We start from the raw sequence: 23,339 nt of genomic DNA, 5'->3' as shown, positions 1-23,339 counted from the left end.
TACTTCTGACGACGTCAGGTAGGATCTGTGAAGGTCTCAACTGCACCAACAGAAGCTTCAACTTTGGAAAAAAAATTGATTGTGAAATGTGTAATGTCAGAAAGATAACACTGTTTAGCTAATGTCTGTGAGCTAACATTACTGTCTAAAGGCTGTTGTGCTCACACAGAATAAATTAACTCGCGCACACGTGAGCGCAGTGTACAGAGAGGCAGTTAGAGCTGCAGGCTACAATGAAGCTAATAACAAGTTCAAGTTCAAATGACATTTTTCCAAACAACTTTTTATGTCAGGGCTTCAGCACACTTGGATCACTACAGACGAGCAGCATGGAGATATTTTGTGGTTTCAATTATGTGTTTTTGGACGTTTGAATCTGGGGCGCCGTAAGCCTCCATTAGGTGGAGTTGTGTTGCTACCCCCTCTCCCCTGGGATCTCTGCAAGTGATGTGAGGACTCTAAAACTTCACCTTAGCCTCCCTCGGCATATGGGTGAGTAGATAATGGCTGAATTTTCATTTTCGAGTGCACTATCCCTTTAATGATTCTGGTAATCACCTGACTTTTCCTCTGGTTCCCCCATGACTGCCTCCACAGACTATTAGGTAGCTTATCTGGCTGTCAAAATGTAATCTCAGAAACTACACTTTTAAATTATTTGGGGGTTTTTATGACTTGCAATTAAAAAAAAGCAAATACAAGTCAGCTACTACTTTTCTGCCCGATTACAACTCCTATACGGCATCCTTTCAGATGCAGCAACTTTTCCCATTTCAGTTACCAATCCTAAAAAAGCAGGTGATCCAGGTGCTTTCCAATCCCTAAGAATATTCTGCTCCTTATCTCCTTTGACCCTTATTGCCGTCTGGTTCATTTCTACACATTTGAGGGAGCGCCAACTGAACCCCACTGTCTCCCGAAACATCAAGTTTATGACAAAGTGCAAGATGCAAACCTGTAACATCAACAATATGGCTGTGAATCTTTATCCAGAAGTTTTGAATGTTAGGGCAGACTTTTAAACTGTATCACTCCAATCCTCAAATCCCTCAACACAGTAATACTTGTTATTCTTTAAACTGTTTAAGTACAAGGCTGGTAGGGTTAGCTAACTAATCGTGTTCAAAGCTGAATTTAGTCTCTTCACACACTTCTTCGGCTCTGAACTGAAACACTAGAATCTGTCTTAAGTGTGTTTGCTTGAAAACAAAATGAACTCTGAAACTTAAAGCAGTTAATTTGGGGGGCTGTTACAATAAATCACTCCAGTCCAACAGTAACATAGCCTCTGTGCTCTATGCTCCTGAAATGTCAGGAGAATAACAGACATTACCTGCCGTATTTACTATTTAGTTACATTCATCACACCTACCATGATATCACTTTGCAACTTGATCATAGTGACAAGCTGGACGCCACAGCAAACACATTTAGGCTATCTCCAGGTGACACTGACACACACTGGTTGGCAGCTGGACGTAAACCTTTAGAGTGGGGAAATCAGAGGACTTGACATTCCTCAGGACAATGCCATGGTTTAAGGGGAAGCCTTGAGCAAGACAAGTCGGTGTCATCTGCATTGTTCCAGGAAGAAACATATCTCATATCCATTACAAGAGAACAGACTTAAAGATACAAGAGAAACCTCCAACCAATGACACACTGCTGTGGTCACATTTCACACACACCTAACCCCCCCAGGATTTAAAGGGGATTCTGTACTTTCCACCAGCAGAGGTAAAAGGAGTTCATTACAGACCTTTTCCACAGACACATGTAGCTCCACAGCCTCCCTGATTAATAATGGGTAACTTAGACAGAGAAATAAGGTCACATACTATTTCTTTAAGGTATACTATGCAGAATGTTCCTAAAAAATAAACAATGTTTCGACTCATATAAAAGTAATCCCTCTGAATCATAACTTATGATGAGTTCTAAGTCAGTATATTTACATGCACAGTGAAGTGGAGCTACAGTTACAGCTCGACCAGGACATTTAACTGGACTACTGTCCTTGTCCCAGTACACAAGCACGGGAGGGGAATCCATTTATTGATCCAAGTATGTCCAACTCCTCTACGATAGGTGGAGATGTGCCCCCTTTCAGCTTCTTAGTATTGGACCTTTTTCCTGTTGACCTATTACATCACAGACCAAACAAGTTGGCTACGGTTAGCTAGCAGCTAACTGGTACCATGGTGGACAACTTTACAGCTCTGTACATTTTGTCTGTCCAAAAAGTCACGGTTCTAGATGTAGATTTCTCCATATTGTTATCGGCTTCTTCTTCTGTTTCACATTTAATGCTATTCACCTTCCAGGTCAAAGCCCAGGGCGGAAACTGTGGGGCATGCTCAGAGCGCCTCGGCCAGTTTGGGTCTGATTGACTGTATGCATGCAGGTGTCACATTATCTGGGTGTCTTAGTCCGACTTTGAGAAATTAGATTAAGTACAATTTCAGTCGGACTAACATGTTTACATGTATTATAAAAGTCTGGTTTTAGTCAGACTGACCCAATAATTCGATTTTCTCTGATGTCATGTAAACGCACTGACTGTGCGGTGCTGTATTTATCTGCAGAGACTCTGTCCGTCCGTCCATTCATGTAGTTTTGCTGCTTGACCTCAATTTATTCAGTCTCCTTCTTTTTTTCTTTTTTTTTTTTTACAATATCAGAAACAATTCGGCACCTACTTCTTGTCCACGACTTCTTGTACTACAGCCAAACAGTGCACCAAAACATTTGCCTGGTAAGACCATCCTGATGACGTGAATCTGTAAACTCTGTTATTCGCTAGGCTAATTAATACAATGTAAAATGTCCTAGGCTTGTGCTAATAACGTTAGCATCTTAAATTTGTTTGGAAAAGGTCTTCAGTAAAAGACAGTTGTTTTCTCAGTAAACCTTGTGAGCTGTAATGGAGCTGAATTTTGTAACATTACCTTTGTTAAATGTTGCTGTTGTCTTGGCTTCATATGAGCAGAGGAAAACTCTGCAAGCCACTAGGCTAATTCATGCAATGTAAAATGCCATAGGCTTGCGCTAATAGTGTTAGCATCTTAAATTTGTTTGGAAAAGGTCTTCAGTATCAGATGGTTGTTTTGTCAGTGAACCTTGCAAGTTGAAATGGAGCTGAATTTTGTAAAGTTACCTTTGTTAAATGTTGCTGTTGTCCCTGGCTTCATATGAGTAAATGGAAAAGTCCAGTAGCTGCTAGGCTAATTTATACAATGTAAAATGCCATAGGTTTGTGCTAATAGCATTAGCATGTTATATTTGTGGGGAAAATGTGTCCAGATAAAGACAAGTGTTTGTCTGTGAATGCTGCGAGTTATAGTGAAGCTGATTTGTGGACTTGTGTCTAAATTCTCTCTATTAAGCCATGTGTAATGTGTGTTTAGTGTGTGTTTATATAAATCCTGCTTTAGAGCCAGCAAAAATCTTTGAGCTGAGAGAGGAGCAGGGAGATCTGGGCGCCAGGTAGACGGAGGGAAGTTTACCACAATTCATGTACACATACTACCCACACTGTTATGGTACAAAGCTGGCTGAAAATCAGCGTTGTATCCCTTTAAGAGAGGAATCACTAGTTTCTACATTATTTTTCACAGAATATACAGATGTGTAGCTCACTACATGATCATCAGCTTTTATAAAAGGTAGAAACTAAAAACACCATTAGAGCCAAAAATGAGCTGTTCTGAAATCAGATTGGTTTTGTTTGGCATCCGGATTTCTTGTTCCTGCTGGTTTGGACACTCGAGAGGTACAGTCTTCCAGCCTCTTAGAAACGTTTTTCATAGGCTCTCCACGTGGGTGGTATGTTGTGTAGTGCCAGCTTTAAGTGCCAAAGCTTGATCATCATGACATCAACTTAAAGATTCTTATTAATTCTCACAAAGATCAGAGTGGCTGAAAATTAAACAGACTGAGGATGGCGGGATCCATCCCTCCGGCATCATATCACACATGTACTTAAGTTAATCCGAACCTTTATTTGCATATTACTCTTTCCTGTGGGCTGCTGCTCTTTCAGTCAGAACTGTTGACAACAACAAGAGCAAAGTAAATATTCCCAGGCTCTGTCCACTGCACTCAAAAAAGGAAAAACAGGCAAAGGAGGGGGCATGAGAGAGGTGTGTGAGGGGACATGGATGAGGGGGGACAGGGCTCAGAAAAGGCGGGAAGGAGGCGAAGACCATTGTGGTGTACGATTTCCCTGTAATGTGAGCCCCTGCTTGTTGCCCCCACAGCAGAATGTGCCTTGTCCGATGGATTGGGCGTCAGGTGTGTGCAGCTGCTGCTTAAGCTCTGTTTGCAGACCAAAGAGGGAGAGAAGTGGGAAAAAAGGAGGAAGGAAAGGCTTCTCAATGAAGGCCATACTGGGTGTTTTTTGTCTCTCCCTCTGGCACTGATGGGACTGCTGCCAAGACTTGGATTGTGGCCCAAGAGAGTGCCATGTGTCCCACAGATGGGCCTTCTAAATATGAAGGGACGTCATGTACAGATGGCCAATTTTGCCTGAGCAGAGTTTAGAGACAAATGGCCAAATCTGCTCAAGACTGAAATACTACTAATGAATGTCTTATTTTAAAACAGAGAAAACAGGATTGTCTTATCGCGTACACACCCATAAATACAAGCATGGTTTCACATACGCGCACATATAGTATATTTGGCCTAACTAATGTTCGAGAAAAGATGTTCATGTAGTGAGGAAACAAACTAAATATGAAAACAGCCTTTAGATGATCCATTTGTCAAATAGATTTCTTCTTTGTTTACAACAGCATGCCAGCATTGCAAAATCAAAAGAGATGTGACGGGCGTAACATGTAACACAACAGCGTCAGCCCCGACTGTGACGTAACGTGTTTCAGTGCTTTCTAAACAATGACATTAACATGGTGATAACAATCATTTCCCGTCTCTGTTATATGGTGGCTAATCTCGTCCTCTGCTCTGAGGGTAAGGAGCTCATGGACCTCATTGACTTTTCATGTCAGCAAGGACGTTTTAACTCTGGTTAACCACTCAGTCATTGAATCTACTCTCACCTTCAACATTTCATCCTGGTGAAACTCACTCACCACCAAACACAAAACAAAACTCTCCTTTATAACTAATCAGGCCAGTAAAATAACCAGCTCACCCCAAACACCCCTATCGCCCTGTTTCCACCAAACACTTTTGGTATGGTACCTTTGGAGCCAAAAGTAACCCTTCAGACATGGCACGTAGACCCTAGCCTTTCCACTACAAACAGTACTCTTAAATGTGGGCGGGTTGGTGTCACTCACTGCTCTGCACTCCTCTTCTTCTTTGAGTTAATCGCTAACTGCTAACAGCTACTTTTTAAATCTCCCGTGGTGGGTCACACTAATAACATGTCGTCTCGACTGTGCTGCCCATGATGCCGTCCTGCTGGCCGTCCTGTTTATGCAGGCATCAATTCAGCGCTGTTGCTACCTCAAATGCTGGCTTAAAGGTGAGACAACTCCCCCCATTCCTCGATTGTACCTATTATACAGGACGACGAGGCAGCATAACAGTGTGAAACTCCACCAGTGCACACTCTTGTTCAGTGTAAAGGGCCCTTTTGTGTCAGATCCAACCCTTGCTCGTCCACAGCTCCAGCCTCTCCACCAAATATGGTTACTTCTGGCTTCGAAAACCAAGACAATCAAGATGCCAAACTTGAGGCTTCAAAATGAGAACCCACAAACCAATGGGTGACGTCACCATACGTCCATTGTTTTATACAGTCTATGGGTGTGCCATATATTTCACAATAATACTACTATGTTTGCACAATGACTAAAAAGAGCAGTGAGACACAAGGCTGAAACTCAAGTTTGTATTAGTGGTTTGACATTAGAGAAACAGAGCAGAGGTACCATCTCATTACATATGCTGACATCTCATTACTAAATTGATCACGAGATGAGACACATCAGATCTGTCCGATTCAGCTGAGGTGACGATGACTAATTGATCACATCATATGCTCACAGTGTGGTAATTAATCAGCTGCATGCTTTCAGTGTGTGTGTTGTTAATTCAAACTGCTGCATGGTTCCTAAATGCACCCTACAACGCTCTCTGTCAGGAATAGGTGTTAGGCTGTTTATGATCCTGCGCTGGCCAATTCAGATTCCACATGGTGCTGCTGAGTGGCAAAACTCCAAATGCACAGCCTGGAGCCGGTGGTGGAAAGTAACTGAGTACATTTACTAAAGTATAATTCTGAGGTACTTGGACTTCACTTGAGGAATTCAGTTTGATGTTTCTTTATACTTTTCACTCCCCTGCATTTATTCAGCAGCTCAAATGACTTAATACTATAAAGAAACAGATTCTACAACCCTACAATGAGCACATAAAATACAATGCAGTTTTATACATGAAAATAATTAAACTGACAGCATATAAAATTGGTAAAATACGCATTACCTACCTATATTTTTAAGTTTATACTTGCTTTTTGTACTTTTTATGATAATACTTTAGTTAGCCATCCCAGGTTACTCACCCCAAAGACATGCAGTTTTGCGTCTGCGCTGTTAATGCATAAGCATTTTAAATAGTAACATTTAAGTGAAAATGCAATAAGTACTTTCAAATTGAGGCATTGGTACTTTTAATAAAGTAAGAGATCTGGGGGCAGTTACACAAAGCACCTTAAGTTTGCTCCTTAAGTATGACACCTAAGGCTTACATGAAATACGTTGGCAATAACTGACTGTAAAGACACCGTTGCCTAAAACCGCAGAGCAATCATTAACTGTAAAGGGGCGGGAGGAAAGTCGAGTGATCCAACCCCAGATGGTCACAATCATAAACATCATTTCTGATAAAATTGAAAGCGCAAAATCAGTTGCTCATCATCAAACGTGTCCATCGGGTTCTTCCGGTTGTGGAACACTCTTCTCAGGTTGACTTAATTTTTCTCATTTATCTCCATAAACTCAACCATGTTGTGGTTTAGATGGAGTCAGATGTACTTTATGTTTTTGTCCTTTGGTTCCTAAGGTTTTTTGTGCAACGGTTTAACAAATTTTAAACAATTAAAAAATATAAGACCAAGGAGAAGACTTGAGGATGCTTTACAACCGACTTCTTTCAAGGAAGCTCCGACTTTAGGGGAAAATCTTAACTTAGGGTGCTTTGTGCAACCGGCCCTTCAATACTTCTTCCATCACTGCCTGGTGCCCATCGAACACTGGAGTCCTGTGTCTAAAATCGTGTCTTGTTGTATTTAAAATCTGGGTAAATCCACTCAAACACTGTGGGAGAGGTTCTCATTTCTAATTTCTCTATCAAAATCAGGTTTAAGAGTCAATTTAGGACATCTGGACAGACTAGTTGTCCATTTTACATGCTTCAAAATGTCTAGTACAGATATTATAGTCTAATGATATAATATGATGATATTATGGACTATCCAACCAGGGCACGTCTACAGTCATGATACTGCTTTTACAATACTGTATACAAACAATCAATCCAGTGCAAGCAGAGCAGCCAAATCCAATATTTAGGATTCAAAGGGGCTTTTAAAAAACAACCCTCTCAGCACTCTCCCAGTGCAACGAGAAAAAAACTGTGATGTGAACCCCTGCAGCACTTTTAAAAATAAATACAGAAAAAGTGTGGTGCTGGAGATATTGTTCATGTTGGTGATAAAAGTTTAGCACTCTGGCACGACTCCATGACGAGTTCTTCACCACTTGAGTGTACACGATGTTCCTCCGTCTCAGGAGTAATTTCCTACATTCCTCTTCTTGATTGAATTTGGTTAAAACAACCGACTCCAGCTCCCTAAAACAGGTCCTGTCTTCTCCAGGGCGGATTGTTCACTGTATAGATTTTTCACTCTGCTGAATGATGTGCTTTGAATAACACTCCAGTGAAGGATGTTCAGGGCAGTTCTTCAGCACAAGAGACATAGTCAATATGGGAGAAATTCCCTCCCAGAAGGCCAAGGATCAAACTACAGAGGCAGCTGTTGGATAAAAAAAATCCCTCTCGAACATCAGCCATCCACTGACTGCAGAGATACACTCCACATGCAAAGACCAGATCATTGAAACACTTCAATTCAGGATTAAGGGAGGATGTCAGTTCTGCTCCTGCCAGCTAAACAGCTACAGCTTTGATTTTCTACAACATGTCTTGGATCTTCAGAGCGTGCACAGGCTTTTATCCAAAGACTGACACAACAAACACCAAACAACTGTGCTTTTAAGAATGAGGTAAATGCAACTAGTTTTTGCCAGTTTGAGTCAATTTGCTGCAGCTCAGATGCACAGTTAGCAGATTTAAGGAGATAAGATTCAACACTGTTGCAGAAATCAATGTCCTGTTTGAATAAGGGGCGGGAAAAATAATTGATTCATTTAAGTATCATCATTTGTCTTTATACATCTTTTAAATACGTTTTTAATTGAATTGATATAATTCAAAAGCAAAGGTGGAGAGAAGTTGCTGTTTTTATGGTGGTAATCCACGAGCAACATGACGACATATCTATTTTAAGGAAAACAAAGATGTAGCAAGGAAGTAGACAATAGCAGACCGTCCAAGGACCTTTAGCTGCTTGAGAAGCAACTTGAATTCAGCCAGCCCAGCACACACTCTCTGTTGGACCAGCTAAATTTCTGTTGCTGCTGTTGCACAGATTAAACCCAGCCAGCTGAGAACCCTGATGTTGTCCCAGTGCTGGGGTTTGTGCTGGCTGAATTCAAGCTGCTACTGAGCCCGCTATCCTCCCGGCAGTCTACAACCGGCGGGGAGGACGGAGGGACAGCGGGGTGCACAAGCTAGCTTGCTAATTCTTGTCTGATTTGTAGGGCTGCTCCTTGACATTTGGAGAATGAAATTGTCAGTAAGAGACCCCTCAGTTTTTTTCTCCCAACATTATTGAGAAAATTCAGTTCATTAGATCTACATAAAGGACACAAGAGGAAGAAGTGGCTTCACTTGTTAATAAAATTTAGAGGTAAATAACATTAATGTAAACTAGGTTATTTTCTGTAGCTACAAATTACAGATGTCCCCTGAATATCTCACATGCAGACTGTCTGTAGACGTTAGTTGACCAGTGTTTACTGAACATCTCATATGCAGGCTACTGCCATCTGTACTGATAGACAATTGTTTTGTCCAGCGTTTGCACATTACAACCTGTTACAACAATGGCTTCTGTTTCAAAATCAAAGATCACTCACAGAAGAACGTAGCACTAGCAGAGTGCTAAATATTTTTTTTAAATGTCTGAACAATTCTCTGTCAAAATCAGCAAAAGGGGGCACACAGAAACAGCTGTTGAGGCATGTCATGTCAGCGTCACAGAGCGTTACCCCCACGTGGGGTAAACATGTGCAAAAAGAGTATATTTATTCCAACCACAACCAGACAATCAGATTGTTTACCTGGTTATTAGGCACTAATATTTCTCTTTGGAACGGATTATCAAAGGTTTACACCACCCTCTCAACCTCAATTAAAGTTCCTTAAGATCAGGTTAGTCTCTTCTGATTCAGGTGGTTACATGAGGCATTTTTATTCTGATTGTGCTTTTATTCTGATCACAAGTGGAATATCAGTATCATATCAATATCATGTAAACACACCTACTGGCTTACCTACATTAACTGTCCTTACTATTTTAACAGTCTAAAGCCAACATGGGACAAAGGATGTAAACCCTGGTCTCTAGTTTTTTGATCCATTTCTGTCCTGTCAGTGCAGCAGACACACGCTCACAAGTGCTAATAATTAGTGAAAGTAAAGAAAAGAGTTAATTCAGTGGGATGCACAGTATTTGATTCTGCACCATGCTGACATACGTGTTAGTCGAATTAGCTTACATATGCTTAATGTTGAGGCGAGGCACCATTATAATGCCACAGGGATCAAACAGTGCACTCTCTTTAATGAAAACAATGAGCCAATACATTAGATTATATGGCTGTCATGCCTGGCTATCACTCAGGCAAATGCACTAATCCCACATGAACAACTGCAGCCAACAGCTGCACACTTCCTGCTACATCCAGACGAGCCCCGCAGCAGTGTGAAGGCATTCTCAGGCACTCAGCCACAGAGACAGATGAAGACGAGGTCAGGGAGACCAGCCAGTATTTACACGAGGAGATCGACTCGCTGGGATAGCTTATGACTCATTTCTGGATACTTCACTACTTTTATTGCTACAAAAACACTTGTTCTTATCCGGCCTAGTGAATGATTAATGATGCCTCAACACTGACAGCCAGATGAGAACTCCTCCTATATGCAATACATATATAAATATAATCTGATCAAAGTATCTGACCAAATGTCCATAATTCAGTTTGGGCTAATCTATGCAAACAACTTGATTTACAGCACAGTTTCAGCTCTGCAAATTAATTTTCATATTGAAATATATGTAGTTTCTTCTTAATGCAGTCTGATCTTGTGGTCAAAAATAATTATATGATTGGCACTTTAAATAATTCAAATAATTCAATTAAACTAAATGCATCATTCTTGAAGTCTATGTAAACCACAATGAATAATGACTTGAAATACATCCCAAAACATTTATGCTGAAGAGCACCACACAGTTAAAGCATATTGTATAAAAATAAATTGAAATTTTTTGAGCTGCCCCCTAATAGCTGACCAAACGTTAGTCGACCAGAAAGGTCATTAGTCGGCAAGAGGTCATTGGTTGCTTTGTCGCAGGAAATAAAAAACTTGAAGCTCTATTAGGAGCTGTGCCTTGTCAAAATAAATCAAAACCTATATGACTGGACCATGTGTGACTTTAATTTGAAAGGACAGACACAGGAAGTTTCCACACTCTGCAGTCAGATAGGAGTCAGGTTAATTTCCAGGGCTGGTACCTGCGGTTATTCCACAGGCTAGTTAATAACATGTCGGGCAGGAAATCCAAAGTGTGGGATCATTTTGAGAAGGTGAAGGACGAACCCAAGGTGATATGTAAACTCATCTTCATTGGTCGACTACAAACATGACGTATCATCTGAAACATGGAAGTAGCTACATGCCCATTAGCCCACAGCGTCATTAACAGGCGGCTCGCTCAGTGTGTGACGTGCACTTGTAGATAAAATATAGGCCTATATTAATGAAGGTTCATTAGTACGCTTTTGTATTTCTCTGTAATGTAGCACAGTTTTAACAATGTTACTGATACTATTCTTTCTCACACCTTCAACTCAAACCACCAAAATATATCATTTAATCATTACATTCATATCATAAACATGCAGGAGACTAGTCGACTGATGGACCTAAATGACGACTATTGGTCAACTAGGAAAATTCTGAATCAGAGGCAGCCAGAGTATCAATATAGAACTTCAGAATCATGCACTCACAGAGGAAGCATTGAGAAAACAAAACGAAAAGCAGTGCCAAACAGCAGAGCTAGCTATTGCCGTAAAGCGTTACGCACACAAACATCACTGCACTATTCTCCCCATTACACGTCAGCGTACTATCAGAATGATGTTATTTTAAGGTAAAGTTGCACAATGTTACTGTAAAATATAAAAGGAGCCCAGGCTTACATCTTCAAATTGCTTGTTTTATTTAACAAACCGTGCAGAGATTTTCAACTGGTGATGAAATAAATCAGACAAGCAAGAAATTCTCACATTTCAGAGGCTGAAACAAGATGTGGTTTCACTTCTTTGCTTGAAAAATGACTTGAAATGCAATCATTCATTTACTGTCAACCAACTAATAAATTACTGACTGATGATTTCTGCAGTAATTAACAACGTATTACTTCATTAACAATTAACAACCTCCAGGTCGCTTAATATCAGAGTTACAGCCCTTTGACTGTGTATCGATTCTATCAACAAGGACATTCTGAAAGACAAAGAAATTCCCACAGTGAAGTCCCCAAACATGACTTCACTTAGAATCAGAAAGCTCTCCATCAAGAGGGAAGTGAGTTGTCTCTTTGAGGCTTCACTGAACAAAAAGTGCTGGTTCATGACATCCCCTGGCTCTAAAAAAGCGTGGTCATCCATTAAGGAAAAGCTGCTGAAATATCTTCACATGAGAGAAACAATGCTTTGTTTCTGGGGGACACCACCGCTATTTAAAATTGTGTCAGTCCACACACCATTAAAATGTCAACCTACCCCCATATCATCTCACAACCAGTATATACATCAGTCACCACCTGACGTAGCTGGCTTTATGAATCAGACAAAGGGAATTACCACCTCATGGTTGTATGCCTCTGCGCACCAGTTACAGTTTACATCCATGTCTGTGACAACATGAATGCTTCACACACACTTCCCCCCGACAGCACAAAAGATCTATACAATCAGCACAGTTTCAAGATTAGAGTCACCAATTCAGTATCTGACCAAATGTCTCCCCTTCTGTTCCTGAGATGTGATGTTGAGTAATGGCCAGGAAAGTGTTTAATGCAGAACATTATGATGTCACAGTGAAGCTGACCTTTGACCTTTTGGGTATAAAATATCATCACTTCATCATTTTATCCTATTTGATATTTGTGTGAAATTTTGTTCTGATTAGCTTATGAATTCTTGAGTTTTGGCCAAAAATATGTTTTGTGAGGTCACAGTGACCTTGTCCTTCGACCACAAAATTCTAACCAATTCATCATTAAATCCTAGCAGATATTTGTGCCAAATCTGAGTTACTGTCTTTAAAGCATTCTTGAGATATCATGTTTACAAGAATGAGACAGACACAAGGTCACAGTGACCCTGATCTTCGACCACCAAATTCTCTTCAGTTCATCAAGTGGACGTTTGTGCCAAATTTGAGGAAAGTCCCTCAAGCCGTTTTTGAGATTTCGTGTTCTTGAGAATGTGATAGAGAGGGTTGATGTGACCTTGACCTTTGACCACCAAATTCCAATCAGTTCATCATAAAGTCCAAGTGGACGTTTGTGTCAAATTTGAGGAAATTCTTTCAAGGCGTTCTTGAGATATCGTGTTCATGAGAATGAACAAGAATGACAGATGAGGTCACAGTGACCTTGACCTTTGACCTAAGACCACTTACATCTATTAAGTTCATTGTTGAGTCCAAGTGGACGTTTGTGCCAAATTTGAGTTAATGCCTTCAATGTGTTCTTGAGACATCACGTTCACGAAAATGAGACAGACAAGGTCACAGTGACCTTGACCTTTGGCCACCAAAATCTAAGAAATTCACTATTGAGTCCAAGTTGACAGTTGTGCTGAATTCTTAAAAAGAAATCCTGTAAGACATTCTTGAAATACTGCTTTCATGAGAATGGGACAAAGGACGGATGGACCACCTGTGAACAAAATGCCTCCTGCTGGTGCGACCCACACTAACCATGTGTCTGTGTGTCTCTTGATGCTTTCTTGGCTTAACTCTCTCTCAGCCCCAAGCCCTTGTATTCCGACTGAATATGCAAATCTTTAATAATGCGTCACCAAAATATAGTTTTGTTTTTAAAAAAAGGTTCAATAATTTCCTAAAACAGCTGGTCACTGTGGTTTTCAACAAACAGGAGTAGGACTATTTTCAGCTGTGGATTAATACACATCTGATGACCTATAACAGTAGCAGGATGCTGGCCTTGTTTCATGGTAATAAAGAAACTTGTCACCCAGTACAACAGTGTGGCTCACTGTGTTTTTAATAGTTTGTGGATAATGATGGAGCTCTATGGTACAAAGGCAGACTCTGTATCAGGCTTCACACAGACAATACTTGTTAGTGGAACCAATTTGATGCTGATTTGGAGCGTTTAATGGGATTAACTGACAATAGGGACAATCTAGAATATCACCAACATTTAAAGCCAATTAGGCCATAAGCTGTAACTTCTCCCATGTGCCAATTGAGAATTCTGGGTGTAAACTAGGACTCTGATCCAGCCCAAAAAGGATCAGGCCCAACCTTACATGAACCCCAGCCTGACCCATGGCAGTTTTGAGCCCGAGCCCGATTACAAACCCCAATTTCTACTTAAGAAAAAAAAATGTGCGGACGAGAACTGCCAGTTTAAAAAAAACACCCCAGTAACTTGGCAAACCCAACCCAATTCAAGACTGGGGAAACAACGAGAAATTACAGTCCCCCCTGGCCAAGCCTAAACCCTGCGGGTTGGGCAGAGAATCAGAGCTCAAGTTAGAATTCCTTCAAAGTTCATTTTTCAGGAGGTTTTCATTTGAAACAGTAAAAACACTAAATAAAGCAGTTTCACATAAAAAATCTGTGTTCTTCAACAATGCTCGTTACAGAGTGGCTAGTAACTACAACAGCCAATTTTCGTAGTGGCCAAACAGTGGATTTCAACTGCTGGGTCCGTCACATGATGCCCTGCGGCCAAAAAATACTTTTTCCCATTGACATATATGGCGAAAGAGACGTTTATAAATTAGCTGATTAATTTTTTTGAGTGTCACAAAATGACTCATTCCTTCCGATAACATTTGGAAAGTCTAGAAAAGCCACATGACTGAATAACTTTATCCTCATTCAAGGTAACAAAGCACTTAACCAGAGGAGTAGCCGTAAGTATTTAGTGCGCTTGCTCTATGGGCAGCACAGTGTGGAAGCAAATCACTCGTCCCTCTTGGGTTAGCCCAAGTATCACTGCCCATATCACCTATTGCTGGTGTGGCAGTAGACATAATGTTCTAGGGTACCTCTGGATGAGTACTTGTACTAAGAACAGGCTGTTCTCATAAGGAATGCACCTAAATTCATACACATCCCACATATTTTGACAGTGTTCAATCACGTGACCAATGCGCTTATGAACAAGGAAGCAGTCTCGAGTCTCATAAGATGCAGGTTGGGGTGGTAGATAGGTCAGAAAAACATGAACCATCCCCCTAGACTGTCCCCTGGAGACGCATGGATGTAACCGTGTGAGGTTCGAGTCATTTTAAGGTACTTCCTCACCATGTTTCTTTTCCTAAACCTAACCTCCATAACTTTACATTAATTACACAACTTTATGTTAAGGACATAACATTATTCGTGGGGCACCAATTCATAAGATATGATACGAACCGTTCTATGAGGATACACTGCAGTTAAAAACATCAAATCCTACTTACATGTCATTACAAATGTATCTGTATCGTTCTTGTATCAGACTGTGATTCATGCATCTGAATGCATTTTTAATTGCAAAGGACATTTTACACAACAAAAACCTCAAATGCACTGCAGGAAAAAGCCTTGTTAGATTACAGAGCATGGATGAAGTAAGCACATGTCTACTTTCTGTTCTGTAAATGTCTGCTGCTGCTCTGATTTACTGCACAACCACACTGCTCGGACCACTTGGCCATTCCTGTAACACAACATGCCCATCATACTGATGAACACTGGGCTGTGGGATCAATACGGAGGTTGGTGTACTCTACATCAGCTAAGCAACATGTTACAGTTTCTTGTCATAGTCAGGATGGGTTTATTTCCATGCAGGAGAGATGCTTTTAGCCACAAATTGTATTCGAGTAAGTGCCCTTCAAGGCCCATTAGGGAGGAGGTCAGTTTTGACAGAGCCTGGTTTGGAAGCTCTTCAGATGGCCGAGGTCTCTATCACCAACCAACAATCCTAATCCAAAAACAGACAGCTTTACTTTGTCTCCAGAGGAGGTAGAGGGGAGATGAGGATTAAATAGCGGTAAACCAATTAAGACAGGGCTGATGGGTAGAAAAACAGGGATTTGGGAGAAGAAGAGGTTTAAGGTCAGGACAGAGTGAGTGTTGTCCTGTTGTGAGATGCTACATGGAGACGGAGGAAGGTTTATGTTTTGTTGTCCGTAGGTAATCCATCAGCGAAAATGACGTCTGCCTTAAAGAGTTTGCTTCCATACCCATTATCACTAGATGGCACAAAATAGTGTTCACGAATGAGGACAACAGGTCTGAGTTAAGCAGAATTAAGTATAAGGTGCAGGAAACCCAAAATGTGATGTCCTCATGTGAGTCCAGAACTGAGTACATTTTACTACCTGTTTATTTATCACAAGTAATATCATTATCGCGATATTCAATTATGTTATCAGATATTTTCCTCATACCCTGCAGCCCGTAAATTGGATTTTGGGACTCTACATCTGTCTAGGGGTGTGCCATATCATTTCGTTCACGATAATACCGGAATAATTTTTAATCTGATATGAAAAATTCATATTGTGATACTTGCGATATTTCGACTTGTTGACATATTGATGTCATACTGTTACCCACGGCAACAACAAGCATGGCTGAAAACTAAATTATTACCGACTACGGGGTGGTTCCAAAAAAAAGAGCAGCTTCAGTAGTGTGGAAGAAACTGTGGCGTCCTGAATGTTTTATGAACAGCCCCGGACTTCTCAGACTCTTTTAGCGACTTACCGCTCAGAGGGAACTCATTCAGCAGCTCCTCTGGCAGCAGCACAGCGTCTCTCCCTCTTCTCTGTCTGATTTTGTCCTAAACCTTTGGTAATGTTAACCTACATGAAAAAACTGCATATGTGTATATATGTGGTAGTTGTGGTATCATAACAGCCTGTCACAGGTTACAGCGTGATGATTAGAGGAGAAATGGCAGAGCATAAAGGTCCAGGTGGAAAAAAAACAACTCAATCATTTAGGATTTTACTAAAAGAAGTAAATCATCTGTTGATTTATATATATAGATCCAAGGGGCCATTTTTTGTATTTGGGAGCTGTTTAAATGTGTAATTTGTGGTAGATTTTATTAATATTGTAACAGAATCTGAATCTCACTCTGAGTTACTGTTGTTGTTCACAAACTAAAGACATGAGAGATCATTTTTGTTTTGTTTTTGTGATACCTTTTTAGGACCATATCACCCACCCCTACTTGGCATCAATATGCTTCCATACTCATTACCACTAGATGGCACAAAAAAGGTCCACGAACGAGGACAACAGGTCTAAGTTAAGAAGAATAAAGTATAAGGTGCAGGAAACCCAAAATGTGATGTCCTCATATGAGGACGCAGTGTCCACGTATGAGTTTGAACTGAGTAATATCGTTATGATGATATTCAACAATGTTATTGCATAGTTTCCTCATACCCTGCAGCCCTAAATTGGATTTTGGGACCAAAAAAGACATTTGAGGATGTATCCTTGGACTCAAGGAAACTAGGATGCACATTTTTCACTACCAAAGGACACCATAGGCTTTTCTTAACATCAGTGAAGAAATCAACCCCTGACATTTCTATTCAACTGATGAGAAACCTCACAAAGACTCTAAACTAAGCAGAGTTTGGTCCTGCGGTCTGTGGTTCCTTCAGATGTTCACAGCAGTCTTGTTAAACCTTTAATAACTTACACAGACTCTGTGACACAAGCTTTTTAAAAAAAACACCGTCACATGCAGATATAAGCTCACACATAGCGTCCAGCTCCGTGTTGGTGGGTCAACTGACCCGGTAATTACGCGGTAATTGATTACACCTTTAAATATTTAACGACTCGAGTGGAAACAAACGAAAATAAGGGATAAAAAAAGTGTCAAATTCAACATGCGTCTATTCAGCTGTATGTAAATAAGCCTTCAAATTCACTGCCGAAGCGAAAAGCAGCTGATAGACTTATAACACATATAATTAACCAAAAAGCACATTATCAATGAGAAACTGTGCGTCTGTTAAGTTAACCAAGAGAAAACCTTTGGAAATGTCACATTTGGTGGGAGCATCCAAGACAAGCCACACGCTGCGGTCCCATTCAAACTCAACGGGTCTCCACCTTCACTAAAAACTTATTTAAAATATCGTGTTTTATTAAACTCACCGCTCCAGCTGAGGAGGCACATGTGGAGGAACAGCGGGAGAAACGTTGTTTGCAGGAGAGCCATGTTCTGCTGCTTTCCGTATCCAGTCCGAAATACTCTCTCAAGTGGTGCGTCGACGAGAAGTTGCAGGCAGCAGACCCGGAGGAGACTGAGGAGAGGAGGAGGCAGGAGGGAGGAGAGGAGGGAGGAGGGAGGAGAGGAGGGGGGAGGGAGCTCAATTAGAGTCTCAGTCTGGCGGGGTCCTCCTATTGTGAGGGCTTTATGTGTGTGGTAGAAGCAGCTTATCGGTGTTTTCTTCTGCTACAAACTCCTAATTCACACACAGATTTCTTCTGGGGCACAAAGTCCTCAAGGTCACGATAAGGAGCGCTACCTTATCACCCCTACACACCTTTGAGCCTGCATCACAGGGCCTGTTGGCTGAATTCACTTTAACTGGGACACTTATTCTGCATTTCCATGGTGGCTAACGGTGATAAATCCATTTATGCTTGAGCCTGAAATTTAATTTTTAAGTAGCGCACTGAATTTTGGGAAATGTGCTTATTTGCTCTTTAGATGAGATTGAAACCACTGTCATGATGTATCTGCAGCCAGCAGGCAGTTAGCATAGCTTAGCATTGATGGAGAAACATTAAGATTCTTTGTAAAGGTACCAGAGGTCAAAGTCATTTTCAAGTCACAAGTAAGTCACAAGTCGATGCACTTAAAAAGTCAAGTCCCAAGCAGGATTGCATTGGTTTCCACCTTATTCCTAGCCCCCATGATGCCTTGCGTGAATTATGGGTGCAACTTCCAGCATTGAACTGAAACTGGCGGTTTCCAATGGTAACAGTTTGTTTACAGTCCTCTTTTCTTCTTTCCAAGATCAACTGGGAAATAAAACGTGGAACACACCACCTGTTATAGCTCAAACAGAATCATGTGATCATTCCTCTGCCATCTCTGACAGCCATCTCAAAGCAACCGAGCACGCTCAATTAGCTCGCCTTGCTCCGTTAAAATATTATTAACTTTAACATGTCCCGAGCTAGCTTAAGGTAACATCTGCTCCTTCCAAAGATGATTTATGATTTCTGACGACTTACTAAGAGATACTAACACATGATTCAGTATTAACTGTAGCTCCATGTAAAGTGAATAAATGTGATGTTGATAACTTGAGGCGGTACAGTAAATCAGTGACACATTCTCATCCCTAATGACTAAATACATATTTCACAGTTTATTTTCTAATGTAGGTTGAGAATGAAGGCAGACGGGGAAAGACGGGGATATCGTACTGATGCTGAGTGACAGACCTGTCAGTCTAATCTCTTCTGATAATTCTGATTTAATACTTTTTCGCTATGTCTTGTGTCTTGTGGTTTTATTTCTCAGATCAATGGTAACCATGGCAACAGGAACAATCCCTTTTTGTTCTGGTCACATGTTCAACACACAGTTGCTGACGACAAAAATGTAGCTCAGACTGGTTGTTAGTTGTTACAGACACGGACAGTGCAACAGGTACCAGAGCTCCGCAGAGGCATTTTAGAAAATGCTAAGTTAACATTAGTTCAATATTTGTCAAAAAATAAATCGATATTTGCTAAACTGAAGGCAAATTACTTTGGAAAAGAACCAGCATTGGCGATTAGCCACCAAGAGTAGCCACTGGGACTTACCACAGACAGTCTATGGGACTAACTAGCTTACTGCTACTTCCTTTATGTCACAGGAAGTTGCCCGCATAATCATTTCTACTGTAGTGCCCTCAGGAATAAGGTAGGCTATGGCTGGAATCAAACCCACGTCTACTGTGGCAAGATCACTGCCCCTCTACATGGGACACCCACTCTAACCACTGAGTCACTGAGTGTCTGGTATACTGGTCATAACACATATGGTCCATAATCGATACCAATATCGATATATCCATATATTATAGAAAAATGATGTGACTTCCTTCACTGAATCCTCTGGCTGAATATACCTCTGTACCTGTGCGCTTGCACCCTGGTTTATCTTTATTTTTATGTGTATTTTAATTTATGTTGGCCGACTTATGTGATACCCTGGTTTAAGACCATGTAGCCTATCTGTGTTTGCACTGTTATTTCATTTCATTTCTGATTTATATGCATTTATAAAGAATGTTTCCTTTAAACCTTGAAAAGCTCCAAGGAAAATAATAATTCACAGCCTTTTGTTTTCTCAAGTGTTTTACTTTTTGCTGGTTTAAGATATTTGATATTTGTCATTTTTAAAGCCCTGACAAAGACCTTCTAATGATTTAGCCACTACAGTGAAGGCTCTTTAAATACCTCCCTCCTCTTTCCTATATATATATTTTTTTTGAGTACCTGGATTGCCTTTCTGTGTGTTTTGTTGTTTCCCGTTCTCCATGAGCTACGTTTGATTAGACAGAGCAACCACTCATCTCTCTCTCTTATTCTAAATATATATATATATATATATATTTTTTTTTTTTTTAATTTTTTTTTTTTTTTAGAAAAAGAGAGGTCTGTCATTTCAGCAGAAATCAACATGTTGGTCCATTCCACTTTTTCATACTGATGATGTGCCAATGTTATGGTTCATCCACTGTGTTACAAGTTAGAGTCCTGCATTGAAATGTTTCTTAAGTAAAAACTATGTAGGTATAATCAGGACAATGTACCTAAAGTATTAAAATGTCCCCTGTGGCTGTTACACTATGATAATATGATCTCATTAGATTATTCTGAATCATGCATTAATGTAAAAGCAGAATTTTACTGTTGTAGTTGGTTGAGGTGTAGCTCATTTTAAACTGTTGATGTTGATTATGTGATTATTATTTATCTGCTGATTATTTTCTCCATGAATCGATTGATTGTTTGGTTTGTAAAATTGTCAAAATGATGAGAAATGCTGTCAGAGATGGTTGGTAGATTTTGTTACCTTCGGACAGAACCAGGCCAGATGTGTCCCCTCGTTTCTAGTCTTTGTGCTAAGCTAAGCTAACCGGCTGCCGACTGTGGCTTCATATTTACTGTATCCTACAAAACTGAGAGTGGTATCAATCTTCTCATGTAGCTGAGCTCTTGGCAGGACTGTAATAAAGTGTTTTCTCAAAATGTCAAATGAAGGCTTGAAGTATTGTTATGAGGTACTTTTCTGATCGATCACTTAATTAATCCACTACATTTTACAGTAATGGGCTTTTTTTTGCCTTTTTACTCCACCACATGGGGATGAGACTCAATAAGATTTTATTGATATCAATACTATTATCAGTTTTCCTTACTGGCCTGATTCTTTATTGATTCTCTTATTGATTCCTGATCAGTTTTCTGTGTGGAAAAAGACTAGGCCTACGCATGATTTTAGTGTCAGTGCAACTCTTTCAACATACAGTACAGGCCAAAAGTTTGGACACACCTTCTCATTCAATGCGTTTTCTTTATTTTCATGACTATTTACATTGTAGATTCTCACTGAAGGCATCAAAACTATGAATGAACACATGTGGAGTTATGTACTTAACAAAAAAAGGTGAAATAACTGAAAACATGTTTTATATTCTAGTTTCTTCAAAATAGCCACCCTTTGCTCTGATTACTGCTTTGCACACTCTTGGCATTCTCTCCATGAGCTTCAAGAGGTAGTCACCTGAAATGGTTTCCACTTCACAGGTGTGCCTTATCAGGGTTAATTAGTGGAATTTCTTGCTTTATCAATGGGGTTGGGACCATCAGTTGTGTTGTGCAGAAGTCAGGTTAATACACAGCCGACAGCCCTATTGGACAACTGTTAAAATTCATATTATGGCAAGAACCAATCAGCTAACTAAAGAAAAACCAGTGGCCATCATTACTTTAAGAAATGAAGGTCAGTCAGTCCGGAAAATTGCAAAAACTTTAAATGTGTCCCCAAGTGGAGTCGCAAAAACCATCAAGCGCTACAACGAAACTGGCACACATGAGGACCGACCCAGGAAAGGAAGACCAAGAGTCACCTCTGTTTCTGAGGATAAATTCATCCGAGTCACCAGCCTCAGAAATCGCAAGTTAACAGCAGCTCAGATCAGAGACCAGATGAATGCCACACAGAGTTCTAACAGCAGACCCATCTCTAGAACAACTGTTAAGAGGAGACTGCGCCAATCAGGCCTTCATGGTCAAATAGCTGCTAGGAAACCACTGCTAAGGAGAGGCAACAAGCAGAAGAGATTTGTTTGGGCCAAGAAACACAAGGAATGGACATTAGACCAGTGGAAATCTGTGCTTTGGTCTGATGAGTCCAAATTTGAGATCTTTGGTTCCAACCGCCGTGTCTTTGTGAGACGCAGAAAAGGTGAACGGATGGATTCCACATGCCTGGTTCCCACTGTGAAGCATGGAGGAGGAGGTGTGATGGTGTGGGGGTGTTTTGCTGGTGACACTGTTGGGGATTTATTCAAAATTGAAGGCACACTGAACCAGCATGGCTACCACAGCATCCTGCAGCGACATGCCATCCCATCCGGTTTGCGTTTAGTTGGACGATCATTTATTTTTCAACAGGACAATGACCCCAAACACACCTCCAGGCTGTGTAAGGGCTATTTGACCAAGAAGGAGAGTGATGGAGTGCTGCGGCAGATGACCTGGCCTCCACAGTCACCGGACCTGAACCCAATCCAGATGGTTTGGGGTGAGCTGGACCGCAGAGTGAAGGCAAAGGGGCCAACAAGTGCTAAACACCTCTGGGAACTCCTTCAAGACTGTTGGAAAACCATTTCAGGTGACTACCTCTTGAAGCTCATGGAGAGAATGCCAAGAGTGTGCAAAGCAGTAATCAGAGCAAAGGGTGGCTATTTTGAAGAAACTAGAATATAAAACATGTTTTCAGTTATTTCACCTTTTTTTGTTAAGTATATAACTCCACATGTGTTCATTCATAGTTTTGATGCCTTCAGTGAGAATCTACAATGTAAATAGTCATGAAAATAAAGAAAACGCATTGAATGAGAAGGTGTGTCCAAAATTTTGGCCTGTACTGTATATGAGTCTGAACAAAGTGTCAAAACGAAAAGAAAAAAAACATGTATATGACTATATATATTTGATTTGGAACTGGTTCCTGACTGGAACCAGTCAGAAGTCTGCTCAGCCTGCCTGTGTGGTGCTAATGGTAATATAACAGGATATTTACCCTTGGTGACGGTGTGCTACTTGGTAAGGAAGCAGTGTTGCTTGTGCGTAGAGTACCAAATACATGGCATTCCTGACAGATGTTTCAGCATATTGCTGACGTTTCCAGCCTCACTTATCATTTGACAGACATCACAGCTGCACTGTTATCGTCTTTCTTTGTGCGATGAAGCCACTCTTTGGACGGTTTCTTCTTCTAACTAAGTGGGTTCTTATCAAAAAATCCTACAGCCCCCCAAAAAACTAACTGCAGTCCAACAAAGCAAGTGTCATTTGTGGGTGAACCTAACATTGCATACAGAAAAGAGTCAATAACAATGACAAATTTTAGAAAAGTAATTCTTTAATTC

The 23,339-nt window shown here is 40.6% G+C and overlaps 1 protein-coding gene across 2 annotated transcripts in view; it reads right to left on the bottom strand.

The window, feature by feature from the left end:
- Nucleotides 1–17,983, bottom strand: part of mcama (melanoma cell adhesion molecule a) — a 79,731-nt gene extending 61,748 nt beyond the window's left edge. For both annotated transcript variants that reach the window (XM_033645710.2, XM_033645717.2), the window contains exon 1: nucleotides 17,830–17,983. In XM_033645710.2, coding sequence (XP_033501601.1) covers nucleotides 17,830–17,893 — 64 coding nt within the window. In that variant the 5' untranslated portion in view covers nucleotides 17,894–17,983. The remainder of the gene's footprint in view (nucleotides 1–17,829) is intronic.
- Between the last annotated feature and the right edge of the window lie 5,356 nt (nucleotides 17,984–23,339).

This window comes from Epinephelus lanceolatus, chromosome 11 (genome assembly GCF_041903045.1).
Source record: "Epinephelus lanceolatus isolate andai-2023 chromosome 11, ASM4190304v1, whole genome shotgun sequence".
NCBI lineage: Eukaryota > Metazoa > Chordata > Actinopteri > Perciformes > Serranidae > Epinephelus > Epinephelus lanceolatus.
Note: the sequence above shows the minus strand (reverse complement) of the source record. Positions and strands in the feature narration are given on the sequence as shown.